The sequence below is a fragment of the Mesitornis unicolor genome, unplaced genomic scaffold (assembly GCF_000695765.1).
Source record: "Mesitornis unicolor isolate BGI_N332 unplaced genomic scaffold, ASM69576v1 scaffold46818, whole genome shotgun sequence".
Taxonomy (NCBI): domain Eukaryota; kingdom Metazoa; phylum Chordata; class Aves; order Mesitornithiformes; family Mesitornithidae; genus Mesitornis; species Mesitornis unicolor.
Genome location: NW_010204771.1, coordinates 12,243 through 28,271, shown reverse-complemented (window position 1 = coordinate 28,271; position 16,029 = coordinate 12,243). Strand labels below are relative to the sequence as shown.

The 16,029-nt window shown below is 37.5% G+C and overlaps 1 protein-coding gene across 2 annotated transcripts in view; it reads left to right on the top strand.

Annotated features, from left to right (window-relative positions):
* Positions 1-14,513, top strand: part of NADK2 (NAD kinase 2, mitochondrial) — a 15,062-nt gene extending 549 nt beyond the window's left edge. Inside the window, exons 3-11 of one of the 2 annotated variants that reach the window (XM_010191150.1) lie at positions 1,496-1,585; positions 2,933-3,016; positions 5,440-5,576; positions 6,474-6,552; positions 8,907-9,002; positions 11,176-11,231; positions 11,315-11,368; positions 11,824-11,947; positions 14,277-14,513. In XM_010191150.1, the coding sequence (XP_010189452.1) occupies positions 1,515-1,585; positions 2,933-3,016; positions 5,440-5,576; positions 6,474-6,552; positions 8,907-9,002; positions 11,176-11,231; positions 11,315-11,368; positions 11,824-11,947; positions 14,277-14,415 (840 nt within the window). In that variant the 5' untranslated portion in view covers positions 1,496-1,514 and the 3' untranslated portion in view covers positions 14,416-14,513. Of the gene's footprint in view, positions 1-1,495; positions 1,586-2,932; positions 3,017-5,439; positions 5,577-6,473; positions 6,557-8,835; positions 9,003-11,175; positions 11,232-11,314; positions 11,369-11,823; positions 11,948-14,276 lie in introns of both variants that reach the window. The other variant, XM_010191149.1, reaches the window with a different exon arrangement.
* The last annotated feature ends 1,516 nt before the right edge of the window (positions 14,514-16,029 follow it).

The window sequence follows — 16,029 nt, the reverse complement described above, 5'->3', positions numbered from 1 at the left end:
GTATGACTTTATGGAAGGGTAGTATTTGTTTCGGTATGTTTTCACAGATACGTTTTTCAAGAGTATTTTTCAGTATGTGAAGCATGTGGAGGTATGGAAATTTTGAAGACAAATTGCTTCTCCAATTGTCAGAAAATATGACAAAATGCAGTGGTTGTGACCGTCCTCTCTACTTTTAGTATCTAAAATTGTAGCACTAGGAAATGAATCCCAGTGTGTGGCAACTTTGGAAATATTTAGTATTGCCTTGTGTAAAGTGGTGTAAACTGTGGAACTTACTATAGTTTTCAACTAAAAAGGATAAAATGCTTGCTCTCATGTGATTATACGTAGCCCTAAACCCTGCTCTTTGGTATGTGAGGGGATGACTAACATTACTACCTTTGCCTCTCCTTGCCCAAACTTTTTCTTGCTTTCACATTTAATTCCAGTGACTGCAGCATGGTACAGGTAAAAGTATGCAACTTCTGAGCAGTCTGTGCCACTGCATAGAGCTTTTTGAATGAACCAACAGAGCAACTGACCTGATTGTTTCTTTTTAGCATTGGATCGCAGCAGATAATTCAGTCTTATCTGCTGCACGTACTGTAGTGTGTTGCTGGACTCTGACATTGGTAATGTTCAATCATCCATGGCAGCTAGACTTGACCACTGCTCTGCCTTTCTCTCCTCCCCACTGCTCTGCTTTGCCTTTAGCTGCTGGTTACTACACAAAATGGGTAGGAAGGGATATGTGTACATTCCTGAAGCATCCAAATACGTTCATTTCAATGAACTCCTCTAAGCTGGAGATTAAAGGCAGTTTGGCTGTGGCAACATCTGTCATGATTATGAGGGAAGCAGCTGGGAAGTGATACATCATCAGAGGTTTTCAGAGCTTGCATCTTGGTGCAAAGACTGATTCAGGTTATAGTTGTCCTTCTTAATAGACAGGAAAGAGTATCAACATTTGAAGAAACCAGTGACACGTAAAGATTTCTAATTCAACTGTTTTTATCTGAGACTTCTTTTCCAAGCATGCTTATTTGGGGCCAAATAAAACCTTTACATTGTGCTTTCTGGGAGAACAGCTGAGATGGAAACAAAGTCATTGTTTTCATATGATTCACAGTAAAATCTGGTATCATTTTCCTGTCTCCTGTGGCTTTGATTAGCAATACTTTCTACAGTTATTTTCTTAAAGAATTTCTCTTACCAGCTGATAAACATGCAATTTCCGTAAATCTCTTTTCAGACTTGCTTCTGCCAAATTCAGTTGCCTGAGTATGTATAGCTGTCAGATTAAGTTGTATTTTTTCTGGTCACATTTGCCATCTTGAATTCAGTTGTCATTATTTTGCTTGTAAAGGTGTTGGTAGTTTTATAGTCTCATTTTATTTTTGTGTAGCTTACCTTAGCAGTTGTTATAAAAGCACATAGTGGTAACACTGTAGTACATGTGAGACTATTTTATTTGGAATTCTAGAATGTGAAGTGAAATTAACTTTTTTTCTTTTTCTGTAGGTGATGGTACAATGTTGTTGGCAGCCAGTAAGGTCTTTGATAAATTTAAACCAGTTATTGGAGTAAATACTGACCCTGAAAGGTAAAAGCACATTTGGGAAAGCAATGCTGTATTTAACATCAGGCACAATATGCATCTGTTTTCATGGTGCATGAGGCATGCCTGTAGCATTTGGCAGCATAAATACCTGTTTTAGTGGATTGTAGATATCAAGTGAACCTGTTGTTTTATTAGAAAAGTTTTCACAGTAAGTTACCCTATCTTACCTGAGAGGACTTTCAGTGGTATTGGATAAGCATGACTGTTTTAAACTGCCACAGCTGTTTTCACACACCAGGGTAACAGTGCTTGGATCTAGTTAGTTTGCTTGTGTTACTTACCAGAAGTTTGAGGCTAGAGATGACAGTGTAGGACAGAGACAGGAGAAGGGACTTCACAAAAGCAACTAACAGGTAGTGCCTGAACACACAGAAACTTGGTTTCTTTATGGAGAAGGCAAATCACATTAGAAATCTGTTAGGGTCTCAGACGAAGAAGTTTGTTCTGGTTTGTTCATTAAACCCATGTCATACCTCAGAGGACGCAGTCTCCTCAGCCAATTATGAGATTTCGTTGTCCTATTATAAACTCCACAAGTTGAATACACCTAGCTATAAGATTGATTTGGGCAGGTGGATGCAGGGTATTAGTACTGCTTGGTTGGTATAACCTTCAAATGAATGGCTAGTAAAACTCAGAATTCACCAAGGCTCTGTCTGCTGACATTTCCAGTTTTAGGTTTCTGCTTTTGATATTACCATTTAATTTAATCATAGTAGATACGAAAGTGGTAACCAAAAGTTTTAATTCCTTCCATACCTTACTCCTCTTCCAAAACTTTTCAAATGCTTTGAATAGATATTCTGCTGTATCAAGCCTGAATAGCAGGGTTCAAATAACAAATGCCTTCAAGTTATCAGATATCACTCATGAATGGGGAGCAGTGTTTAGTCTTCTGGCTTTGACATGAGATTCTTTTGATCTTAGGCATGTTGCTTACCTGTCTTGTATCACTAGTATGTTAACGGAGGTAATTTTCTTTCTGACTTGCAAGATTTATTAAGCTTGAATTCCTTGCCTAGAACTATGGTGACAGGAACTGTATTAGTACCTACATATTCATGAAAGATTGCTAACTGAACAGCCAGTTTTTAGGGGAATTATGGGAGAAATACCCTATTTCTCACACACGTACACCCCAGGAGCTGGAAGAGGTGTATAGTTGCTGATGTGCTATTATGTAAGAATAGTATAGATTCATAAAGGTCAAAGTGTAGCTTTGCTTTATGTGACAGGAAGAGATGTTTGTTTTGTTTTGTTTTTTAAAGGTACCAGGTTTTAATCGTTATACTGTCACTTTTTGTCACATTGTCCTTTTTTTGCTACCAGATCAGAGGGTCATTTATGCTTGCCTGTAAGATACACGCATGTGTTTCCTGAAGCACTACAGAAGCTTTATCGTGGTGAGTTCAGGTACGATTCACTGATCTTTGGTTTTCCAAAGCATAATATGACCGGAAAATACTTAATTATGTGCAATTCCTAAGGAGCAGATGATGCTTAGTAAAATCTTAATGCCTCAAATTGAATTCTGTGTAGATGTTTGTCGTGTTGAAAAATAGGTTTGTGGTCAAGAGTGAGATTGGAGTACAAAGGATAAAACTGACTGCCAGTTCTAGCAAGAAGACTTTTGTTATGACCTTCAGTAATTGATTTTTTTTCCCCTGACTTAACAAATTCATAAATGAGGAACTGTATTCTTGTAAGGGATGTATTGGTTTACATATTTTAACACTCAAAAGTATAGGTATAGTACAGTGATGGGTCATACTAATATACCTTAACGAAGCCTATATGGTTAGGAAATGGTCAGTGTGTTGCATCTGGGGTTTTGATGATTACTGTGGCTTAAATTCTGTTAACAGATTAGTGTAAGGCAAAGCTTTTCTTCATGCTGACGATAGCTTGATGTTTTCAGTACTAGAGATTCTTAAAATAAAAGAATCTCACTTGAATTAACAAAGCAAGCTGAATTTTAAAGGACACACTAGGGAGGAGTTTTTTCATAATTATTAAAGATATATATTGTTCTGTGGTGTATTGATGGTTTGCCATAATAAAATATTAAACAGAAATAGATCATTCACATGAAAATATATTGCAATTGGATTTTGTTTATACTTTTAGAATGTTTAATTTGTGGCTTGAAACGTAACTGTATTTGTGCCATATAAAAGTTCTGAAATTAGGTGAATACAGTCATCAGGATTGATGATAAATAACTGAAGGGGTTTCAATAGGTGTTGCTAAATGAAAATGTAGTTTCAACTCACATAGTGTGAGACTCAGAAAACAGAAGGTTTTAACTCTCAATCGTGCTAAGTTGCTTAGGTAAAGCTGGCAGTTCTGATGGAGGTAACCTCACTTGATAATCTAGGCACTTCTAATGTTTTGCTGGATTCCATGTTACATTTTTGTTGCTGACACTCCTGTTGTTGTCTGTGGTGGAGCTGAAGCCTCACCAGAGTTAAACAGAAGGTATCTCCCTGGTTATTTTTTGAGAACAATAGGAACTGATATTCCTAAGGAAGCACCTGAGCAGGTGTTTCACTTGGCAGTTCACAGATTTATTTGGCCATAAGGAAACTTTAAAATAGGTGTGTGACTGGATCAGGACATAAGGATGGTGAGGTGCCAGAGACTGGAAAAGGGGTTTGTGTTTTCTCCTTGTCCTTGAAGTGCCAGCTGTGTTAGTGCAGCAGTCTGTGTAAGCACTTACTTTGTAGTCCCATGAAACAACCAACATTATTGATTTATAAATGACAAACTATATCAGACTGCCCATGTTTCTTTTTTTGGTGGTCAGTGATGTAACAGGATCTCAGAATAGGAGTACAATAGGGGAACCGCCCCATTTTCTGATTTTGTAGGGGCTTTATCATGTTTTGGCTGAAGTATTGTGAGGAGGCTAGCATAATGATACTCACTGCATGCTGTCTGACTACCTAAAATCATACCTGGAATTTAAGGGCAGATAAGTAATTATACTAAGAATGTATGGAATGAGGCTCTACAAGGATGACAATGAGTAATGTAGTTGTATAAAGTGTTAAGTTTTCCTGGCTTTAATTTCAGGAAACATGTAAGCAGGTTACTGTCACCTGGATATCAACAGCATGAACTAGGAAAAGATGTACTCGTAACACTGCCTTGTGATTTGCTTTCTTAATCAAAACCACTATGACTATTGTGTTTTATATGATCTCTAAATAGTAAGAGGAAAAAGGAATTGATACCTTCTGTATGAAAAATTAAAAATCTGAATGTTGAAACAGTTTAAGGAAGAATGCCTTTTATATCCCTCTCTTTCTTCATTTGAATTCCTCTTAAGCATCCTAAAGTTCCTAGGTTAGGACTGATTATTAAAACAAGAGGATTCTTGCGGCCCTTATGGATAATAGGGTGGATAGAGCTGCTTTTCTGGACATCTACAAATGCAAACAAAAGATTCTAAAAATACAACCTGTATTACTGTTTAAATTCCTGAGAGCTTGTTATTCTCAAAATCATTGCATCAATCATGAATTCGTAAGTTAGGATCACATGCCTAAAATGTTGAGTTGTTATCGATAATGTTTGTACACTACTTTTGGCCAGTATCCTGTTATTTTACACATACAAAAAAAATATGCAGCAAATTGGTAAGTGTAAAGTATTTACATTTTAGTATGATGAACATTCTAAATTCAGAAATTATAGGGGAAGCTACGAAACTGGAAATAGGACTTTGAAAATATTTAACTTTTAAGATGATCAGCTTTGAAAGTGAAGGCTCTGAGACTAATTCTTTAATGAACATTTTGGGTATTGATACCAACTTCTTTTTCCTCTCTAAGGTGGCAGTGGCGGCAAAGAATCCGACTGTATCTTGAAGGAACTGGTATTAACCCAACCCCTGTAGATTTACATGAACAGCAGCTAAGCCAAGAGCAACACAGCAGGGCTCACATAAATGAAAGATTCCAAGATCAAAGTAGGTTTAAATCTGCAAGAATATAATCACTTTGCTGTGATAACTTGGAATAGGAGATAAAGATTTATAAGAGTTGAAGTATTTGAAGTCTCGTATTTTAGAGGCAAGGATAGACAGTATTAACATTTAATTTAGAGACGTTTTTAAGTAGTATTATCTGCTGGCAAAATACCTTGGCTTTTTAAAAATTTTCTCTTAGGGTTACTGTGGATAGTTGGGGTTAATACATGAACATTTTACCATGTGTTTATCTGCTCCACTAAAAGTGTGTGTGTGTGTGCACACGCATGTGTTCTTAATTTGTGCTAAATTCAAGGCAAGTTCCTTCACAGACTACTGGCAAGCAAGTAAGAAATTAGAAGTGAGAATGTCTCCCTGGTTAGTTCTTCAGTCATCAGACACCTTTGATTGTTTTCTTTATGACGAATTGAAGTTGCACAATTCTGTCCTTAACCTGTATCTAGCACTGCATTTCCTCACTGAGGAGTCTTAGTCAACAAGAACAATTTGTTAATTACCCTGTGGTATAAAGTCTTAATTCTTTGAACTTTATCAGAAATATCTGTTAAGTCACTGTCAGTGAATTTAGCAATGCTTGAAGAGTGACAGAAGACTTTAATCTCATGGTTGCGTATGAGTTTCCAGGGAAAGCAATATCTGAACATAAATGTCATTGCTGTACTGACCTTGATTGAAATATTTGTAGTCTACAGTAAAGGACAGTGACTGGCTACAGACCAAATCAGTGAAAAATTGAGTACTTGAAGAAAAGATGGAGCACTAGGTCTGGCATACAAACCCAGGCAGCAGAGTGTGTCCTTCAATGAGTTGTGAATTGTTTATGAAAACTTGGGTTTCAGAACCACGATTCAAAACTCTTATATTCAATATCTGCAGGATCTGACATTTCTGGTCCACATCTTTTACCAGTGAGAGTGCTCAATGAAGTCTTCATTGGGGAATCTCTTTCATCGAGGTATGTTTAATTGTTGGTTGTTGCAGCAAGGCACAATTAATTTATTTTTATGATGTTGCAGTGGACAATCAGTGGTGGAATGTCTTTGGTGCCAATTTTCAGTTCTAGTCCATGAATATATAACACTGATTGTATTGTTGCTGATTACAAAGTGTATTTTCAGGGATGTAAGTGCAGTGACGTCAATTTCTGCCTTTTCTCCTTACTATCTGGCCATTCTTTCATCTTTCATTATTCCTGGCTGTTTTTTTTCCTCTTCATTGTTTTACTCCTTTCCTGGTTAGTTCTTATGTAACCAAATGCCTTCAGTTACTATCTTTACAGTGGATTGAAGATTCAAATATCTGTCCTTAAACTGCCTCCTTTCCTGCATCTCTTCTTAAATATCTTTTCATAAGCTTTTAGCATGACCAAGTACTCATTTCCCTGCCTTTCTGTCATTAGAGGCAAAGGTATCAGCTTGCCTTTGACAGAAGCTTTGTTATTGTGAGAAAACAATTCCTTGTTTAAGAAAATACTTTTTATCAAATCCTGGTACTGCATTATCCAGGATACCTTTGACTGCCCTTTCTGTCCTGAAGATCAGTGCATTTCTGCTACCTAATCAGTAACAAGTAGTATGTGGGGAATGTGCCTGGGGCTGTGTGAAAGGAGTTGAAACTTGATCCTTGGTCAGGATTTGGCGAAAATTTTACTAGTATTTTATATCTCTTTTCCTTTTTTTTTGTATCTTTTTTAAAAACAAACAAAACACAACATTTAGAGTGTAACATCTTCTTGTGTTTGTACAGTGCCTGGAACACTCTGGTTACTGGTGGAAACAGTATAAATGTTCCATGAGTGCTTTATCTTCCATCTGGACTGCGGCCTCAGACTGGCAGAAGGAATTAGTCTCAAAGAGATACAAATTTTGCTCTCTACTAAATCAAACCTAATTTTATCAAGATTCTGAAGTTTTTTAACATACAGTGATAGACGAGAACAAAGCTGCTTTTCCAACTATTTATAATAGCCCTCTACTTCTGAGTGTCACAGATACATTGTACTCTTTGATTCCAGTATGTTTGAGAAGCACCAACACAATGCCTGTAGGAACAAATCTTGAGTAATAAGTATTGTGTTAATAGGACCTTTTATTTGTGACTTGAATAATGATGTCACACAGAAATCTTCTGTAAGGTTCAAATACACGATTCTGCTGTGTATTAAGTCAAAATGACTCTAGGTACTTATTCCAAGGACTTATTCTACATGTCAGTTAAGAAAACAAGGAAATTGAAGGGGAAAAAAACCAAAACCTTTCATACCCAGCTTTCAAAGATTATCTTAAGCTGAGTCAAGCTGTGGACCTATGTTCTTAATTTACTTCCAGATCTTTCATCTTCCCATCTTTGCAGGAGTACACAAAATGCCCTTAGTTACTAAGAGTCCGAACTGTTTGACACCAAATATTGAAGAGGTGTATTCCTCGTTGATCCAGACTGAAACAGCTCAGTAAGCTCCTTTTGCTAACAAAGGTGAAACTTGGTCATGCTGAACACAGTGAATATGGTGTTTTTCTAAGAGGGTATCTATTAATCTGAAGACCATACCAGTTTTTGAATTGGGCACTATCAACAACTATGAACAACTTCAGTTCATAAATATACCCCTGGATGTTCTGAAACTTGCAGGAGAGACTGTCTGGTCTCTCTAGGCCTAACATTAGGAATCCCCTGATGGTTGAATAATACCATGGAGAATGATGATTGTGCCCCAAGACATACTACATTTGAGTTTCAGGAAGAATTTGCCCTGGAGAGAAACATAAACCTGCTGACTGTTGTTAAACTAAAACTGTTTGTGAAGAATCAGTGGATTTTTAATTACTGAAGTAGTCGATAATTCAGTGTGAAGCCATGCTATTACCAGCATTGGAGTGCCTTATCTTTTAGTGCTCCCTGATGTAAATTTATGAGACCGAATCACAGCATAAACAGTTTTTCAGTAGTTCAACAATTATGCAAGAAAGGTAATGTATTTGTAGTTTCACCTTTAAGTCCAGCAAATGCTGCTTGTATATGAGGCTATTCCCAGATGAGCCAGAGTTCTTTGTGCATAATTTGATACAAAGAGTGCTGCAGAAAAATTGTTTAAAAGTTCATGCTGCAGATCACTCTTGTTCATTATAAATACTGCTCTAAAACAGTGAATCAAAAGTGTCTGCCTAATTGGAAACACTGTGCAAAGCCTGTGAAACCAGATTTGAAATTAGCCCCTCTAAATTTTTATGTGCCTGATAAGGCTGTGTGTTCTGTCTTATTCAGGGAGAACTTTAAGTCCTGCAAACCCAGTTTTAAATTCTCGCTTCATAGGGCCTCCTATTATGAAATATCAGTTGATGATGGTCCATGGGAAAAACAGAAGAGTTCAGGGCTTAATGTGTGTACTGGAACAGGATCAAAAGCATGGTAAGTACACGTTGCTGCTCTGATATGAAATACTGCTTCAGATAAGCTAGATGGACCTATTTTGCTTAAGCATTTTGTACTGAGGCTCTCTTGGGCTATGGGTAAGTCAGTGTATGTCAGTTACGTCCAAATACTCTCACTGTTGGTGCGGTTCAAAGCTGTCTCAGATGTATGAGAAGAGAAGAGCACCCCTCACCTGTAGGTATGGAGAGGAGTTGAAAGGTCGAGGAGCTGAGGCACTGACACAGAAGTCTACCTTAGGTGTAATTTTGGTGAAAGGTGTTGCATGCTGCATGTGGAGATGAATGGTTGGGGGTGACAAAAAAAAAAAAGAGGAAAAGAGATTCAGCTCTGACTTGCAGAGCATTTTGGGGTGGTCTCTGAACTACTCCTGTTGGATAAAATTAAAATGCTTAGATGAAGTAGCTCAGAAAACTTAAAAAATCTAAGGTCCAAGAAGAATGGGAGAGCGTGTACTTAGACACGTGTTAAATGTTCTTTGGCACATCTACTGTCCATTCTCCTTCCAAGCCTCTTGTTTTTTGAAAATTAAAAGGGCACAATCTCTTTGCCAAAATACTCCCCTTAGACAAAGATAAGCATATCTAAGTGGAGCTGTGCTAGCTTAATCAAAGAGGTAAATTGTCTTTACTTCAGTTTAAACAAGCTGCAGTACTGCATGTAAATCTAATCAATTTAGTTTTGAGATGTGAGAGTTGTGTACAGTGAGAGCCTCTTTAATTTGGAAATCTGTCTGTGCTTATAGTTTAAAGTTGTACAACAGGCCCTGGATTTATGTGGCAGGCTAAGAGGAACTAAAACTGAAGCTTTTAATGAAATTCAAAAATGAATATTCATGCTGTAACCATGGTTACTGAGTTTTACTCTTTTTATTGTAATTCAGAATTTTGTATTCAGTCAGCATATTGTCCTGGAGGCTGCCAAGGATGAAATTGGCAGACTGCTAGGGGAACTTTCCTCATGTTCAGTACTTCGGGAATGTACTGTCTCAGTTCAAAGCTGTTCTTAGCATTTCATTTGCTTATGCACTCTGTACAGAGAAATCCCAGAACCAGGGACCGAACTCCAGAATTGGCCATCTCCATTGGTGTAATCAGCATATACTGCTGGACTTCTCTAACAGCCCAAGCCTCAGTGGAGTGATCTTCCTTAGCCTGTGATTTAAGGGCTCTCTGGGGACCTCAGACCTCCTTGGCCTGAGAGGCATTTAAATATCTGAGTGCTTCCTTCAGCTGCCAAAATTTGCATAAAGGGATATCTAGTTGAGAGAGAGAGCAGTTTCAAACTGTGCATCTCAGTTTCTTGCTAGCATCTCTCAGGCTTGCAGGTAGGCAATAAGTGTAAGAGAAAGAGCCTTAGACAACCATTATCAGCCAGCTCTGTAGTCTATTACATGTATAGTGGATGTCTGTTGTAGTCTGAGGTGTGTTTTACTGCCATGGCAGAAGTGCTGGACTGACAATTTTAAGATACATTGAGACCTGGGCAACTGAGATGTTCACAGTGCTGCTGCATGGAAGCTGTGGTTAGTACCTAATCCCTTTTGAGTGCAGGCATAATAGGGAGACTTTTATTGGAGTTTAGACATAGGCTTCATTCTGACTTGTGTATCCAAATGTGGCAAACGCAGAAATGTCTGATCTAACTGTTCCTTTTTATACACTAATTCTTGGGAGATCCAAGCCCACTCCTTAGGGTACAGACAAAGAGATACAATATTTGTAAAGAAGTGTGGGGTCTCAGATGAGAACTAACAGAAGGAGTTCATTAGCAAGAGATGGATAGAAGGGAACACACTTTCTGTAGAACTGTCATGCCTTGCTTTTTTAATGCAAAATTAAATCAGCAATTATTGGTGTTTTAAGGCAGGAGGATTACTGATAAGGAGTCTGTATCCTGTGTGAAGTCTGTATCCTTCCTGAACACTTCACTTAGTGAGTTATTAAGGTTTACAAAGCCACAAGTAGATGTCAAACCAAGAGTTACTTTAAGACATATTTTTTAAGAAACTGATGTCAGCTCACAGTTAATAGCATTCTTTATTTTTTCTTTCTGTTGTTGAACATAGTTCTTCATGTGTATGCAAGACTTTGTTTTGTTTTTCTCCTAAGTTGTGTTGCGTAGCAAACAAGACTTCTGCTTCTCTGTCTAGGTCCTATAATATTAACAAGATAACACATCAAGCTGTTGAAGAAATTCTTAAGATCGGTGAGTGAACAGTGTGTCATTATTGGCCAAGTTTATATAAAGATACACCTATCTAATTGGGGGTCTTTCTCTTGGCTCAACAGCTAAAAAGCATGGAAGTTTGAATATGCCATTGAACACGGAACTAATACAAAAAGGTCAGTGAAAAGGCAAGATATATCTTAACTTTGACCAGTTCATTTAGTTTGTACTCCTAATATCAGCACTGCTTCAGTATTTTAGCATTCTTACAATATTAGTCTTTCTTACAAACATTATTTAGGCACATTTGGTGAAAAATGTCTGACTTGAAGTGAAAGCGCTTACTTAGACTTCTGTATGCATAGATCTTCAGAAGAATTTCAGTTCTCCCAGGATTTCAGATACTTAATCACCTGAATAGAGCTGTTGAGTGTTCTTTGTGCAGTAGAACTGAAAGGAATCTTCTGTAAAATTGTTTTTTGTTTTTTTTTGCAGGTGAGTGCTATTAAACATGTGGCAAGACTCAATATTCCCTCTCTGTAGGGAAGCTGCTCTTTCCTGGAGGAATATGTGTTTCTGAAAATAACTCATTTGCTTCGGAAAAATTAATGGCTGATTTCTCTATTTACAGTAACAAATGACTACAATGAGTCCCTTCTCTACAGTCCAGAAGAACCAAAGATGTTTTTTAGTATTCGAGAACCTATTGTAAACAGAGTTTTCTCAAGTAGCCGTCAGTGTGGCTTCTCTTCAAAGTAAGTTTTGGCTGTATCAGTCAGTGAAGAGTTACTTCATTCTGTGTATTTGTCAAAGTATGAGTAATACAGGAGTTTCCCTTGAAGTGATTCAGTGTCTGCTTTGTGTTTTGAGGGGCTTGAGTATTGTTCTTGTATCATCAGAAAGAAAATGTTTCCAAGTTGTGTTGTGTCTTTTTAATGGGTGATCCATGCACAATCGTACAGAATGAAATAATCTCACTGTGCCCAGTTTTGGGTGTGTGCCACTTCCCTCAGTATGAGACATGGGCATTGACAAACTGGTGTGAATTCAGGAAAGGGCCACTGAGATTATTAGGAGGCCAAAACTCATGGTGTATAAGGGAGAGACTCAAAGGGTGCTTTTGTTTAGCCTGGAGGAGACAAGAGTAAGCAGGATGGATCCAGTTGCTGAGTTAAACTCTTCAGAGAAGAATGAGCCAAAAGCTATGATTTTATAGGATGCGAAATTCTGACTAAAAAAAAAAAAAGAATTTTTTTCACAGTGACGGTGGCCAGGCAGTAGAACAGGTTGCCCAGAGATTGTGCTCTGTCTTTCCTTGGAGATACTGAAAACTTCACTGGGCAAGGCCCTAAGAAACCTAAATTGTCTTTAAAGTAAGGTCTCCTTTGAGTGGAATGTGGACTAGATGCCCTTCCAAACTAAATTATTTGGTCATTCAGTCATTTAACTTGGCATTTGTGCCAGTGGAGATTTAGATTGGATAGCAGGAAAAATTTCTTCACCAAAATGATTTTCAAGCACTGGAACAGGATGTCCAGAGAAGTGGTGGAGTCACCATCCCTGGGAAGTGTTTAAAATATGAGTAGATGTGGTACTTAGGGTCATGGTTTAGTGGTAGACTTGGCAGTGTTAGGTTAATGGTTGGATTTGATGATCTTAAAGGTCTTTTCTAACCTATATGTTAGAGAACCTAGAGTTCTCAAAGGTGAGTAAATCTTAGAGAGATTAAAAGGAGAGGTTAAAATACGATCAAATAACTGCAATTTCATCCATGGGTTATACAGGACTAAGCCTTGTCTTATTTGGAGTCCTCAGTGTGGGATATACTATAAAAGTGATACTGGAGCTACAAATGTCTGCATACCTATGAAATATATCTGCCTAGTTTTCCTTAAGTAGAATTTGGTGCCTGTCACAGGTGATTTTTAGCTCTTGATACTAGACATCTCCCTGTTGCTGTTCTGTATCTTTTTTGACATAGTAGCTGCCCAGAGTGACATGCAGGAGTGGAGCATGCCTCCACGTTCTTCTGCAGTGTCCAGACGTGGCTGTGTTTCAGTGATGCACAGGCCAATTAAGCTTTGACACAGGCTGTGCTTCCAGGCTTTTCATATGTATGAAAGATGTGTCTTCATGAAGATGCAAGTCACTGGATAATTCTTGATTAAATTCTGGGCATCAGAACATTGTCTAGACCAGAGCCTACATCAGAAATGATCAAGGACATCCATGTGAGACTGCAGTCTTGCAGCTACTCTGGCATAACTGTTAGTTCCCATCTAGCAATATGAAAAATGTTGGGAGAACTCTATTTAATAGTGTTTTCACTTTCTACATAATGTGAAAGGATAAATTGCAATGTCTGAGTTAGTTTTCCTTTTAGAGGTAAGTGAAGAATATGGTTAGTAGCTTTATTCTGTCTTGTTGAGCTTTGTAAGAGCTGCCTTAAATTTTCTAAGTTTAAGTGTATTAGCTTAAAGATATAGTTGTCAAACACTAATATGCTTCAGTACCTATTTATGATGTTGCCTGGCATTCTGACCTTGAACTTTGTGTTTGAAATTACTTTTCCTTCTCTCTGTGCGTGATTCATGTAACAATATAGGCTATAATAATTTCCAAATTTTTTGACTCTCAAGCACTGCTGGTTGAAACTGCATGGTTCCACTTAACATGAAGAGCATACATTAGAATCACAAATTAATTTAAAGACTTTCTGTGAAAGATTAAGCAAATCACTATTAAATGGGATCATCAGTAGCTTTCTTTGAAAAACACACCTGAACTGCAGCTTTCAATATGAAGTGTTGTTACAGACTGTTCTCAGACTTTGGAGCAATAGTCTCCATTTGATCAAGTCCCTCAGTTCTCCCTGAACTCATTGCTACATCTATAAAACTAGTGTTATAACAGTTGGGAGGTTGTAGTACTTAGTACCATGCTAAACTCTGTGTAAGCAAGCATTTACTGACCCATGCAAAGGAACTGCCAAGAACCAGTCTTACTGTTCAGATAACTGCCTGCATGAAATACTTAATTTTTTTTAAGCTGTTTTGTGAAAAATTATTTTTCGGGTTTTTGCAGAGTCTGTGTCCGTTCCCGTTGCTGGGACGCATGCATGGTTGTAGATGGAGGAACATCTTTTGAGTTCAATGATGGGGCAATAGCTTCAATAATGATCAATACAGAGGATGCGCTGTGCACTGTTCTGCTGGAAGAATGAAGGACCCTTGTGTCTTCTGCTGAAACGATTCTGGATCCAGAGAGGGAACTCCTGGGGATAGACAGCACATCAAAATGCTGCATTAAGTTGGAAGTTGGCCTTTTTGGGTGCAAGAACATTTGGAGGAAGCTTGAAATGCCTTTCATTCCTTTGGTTTGGGGATATCTTAGCCTGATATTTAAGGTCTTTTTGCATCTGGTGTAAAAGAAATATATCTGAAGTCTTACCTCTAACTTCAGTGAAAATGGACATTTTAACCTGTAAGGCAAACATGAAAGAATGTATTTTTAAGCACAGGTAGATGGGTTCAAGTATTAAGTTAGTAGTATTAAATATTCAGATGTACAGTTTTTTAGTAACAGTCTGGGACTGATGAAACTAAACACCTTCATACATACACTTTTGTAGAAAAGTTGACTGTCAATCTAGCGATTTGATGCAAGGATATAGATTTTGGTAAATCCTGATGTTGACGTAATGGAAATGGAAAAACAAATCTTTTGTATACTTTGAAAAAATTTTACAATTTTCTAGTTTCATACAACTTGTGACAATTTTTTTTCTCTTCCAGTATTTTTTCTACTTTGTTGATATACAAAGTTTGGTTTAATCACATCCTGAATAAGGTGGCTCTTAACTTTTTTCTTTGGCTAGAGAGAGACTTGAAGCCCAAGGACTTTTTTGAGCCTTTTAATAGAAATATAGAAACTGTAGAAACCATGCCGAAGTAAAATATACTCTTTCATGGAATGGATTAGCTGGCTGGCAGGTGTTCAGTCTCAGTAGTTTGTGCAGATGGCTATCATTAAGAAAGATCTTTTTTTTTAATTAAGTTGAATGGTTTGGAATTTTAGGTTGAGTTTCTTTAGAACTGAAGAGTGTGCTGGTTCCTAGTGGTTGGAGCACAAGTTAATACCTATGTATCTCCCAGTTTTCCAGATATGAGCTTTTAACTTGCCTAGAAAGTTTAAATTTCTAATCCTTTGCTGAGTACTTTGTTACTTAATTGGCAACAAAGTAACTTTGATTTTACATGGCTCTGATCATGTGTTTGGTAGGCATGTTGGTAACAGAAAAAAAGCTCTGATTATAGAACAGGAAGTGACTTTTTACATAATGTTTTAGAGAAACTCTGAACTATGACTGCCTTTGAAAGTCTGTGCTGACAGCTGCATAGATAAGAGGGCAGAATTTGGCAAAATGAAGATTCATACAGCGGGAATTATTCTGCTACATGACTTGAAACAAATGTGTTTTGTCCTGTCTACTACAGATCTATTTCCAAAAGTGAGTGTTCTGCAAACTACTTCTGAAGACTTTTGAGACTTCTGTAACAGATGTTCTCAGGTCTAATGGAAATGTTCTTCAATGCGGCTAATCAGTGTATTTGTCGCCAATCACACAATGTAAACTGATCTTCATAGGTGGAAGAAGTGGATAAAGGATATTTTTCCTGTGACTACTTAAGTCCTTGTATTCACTCTAAACCAGAATTTAGAGGAAATGGATTTGACCAGATGATTGTATTCTAAGAAAATGTGATACTGGAGCTTGTTGAATAAGCTGTCACTTTGTGTACATTTCACTTATTTCACTTGTGTAAAGAGTTATTTA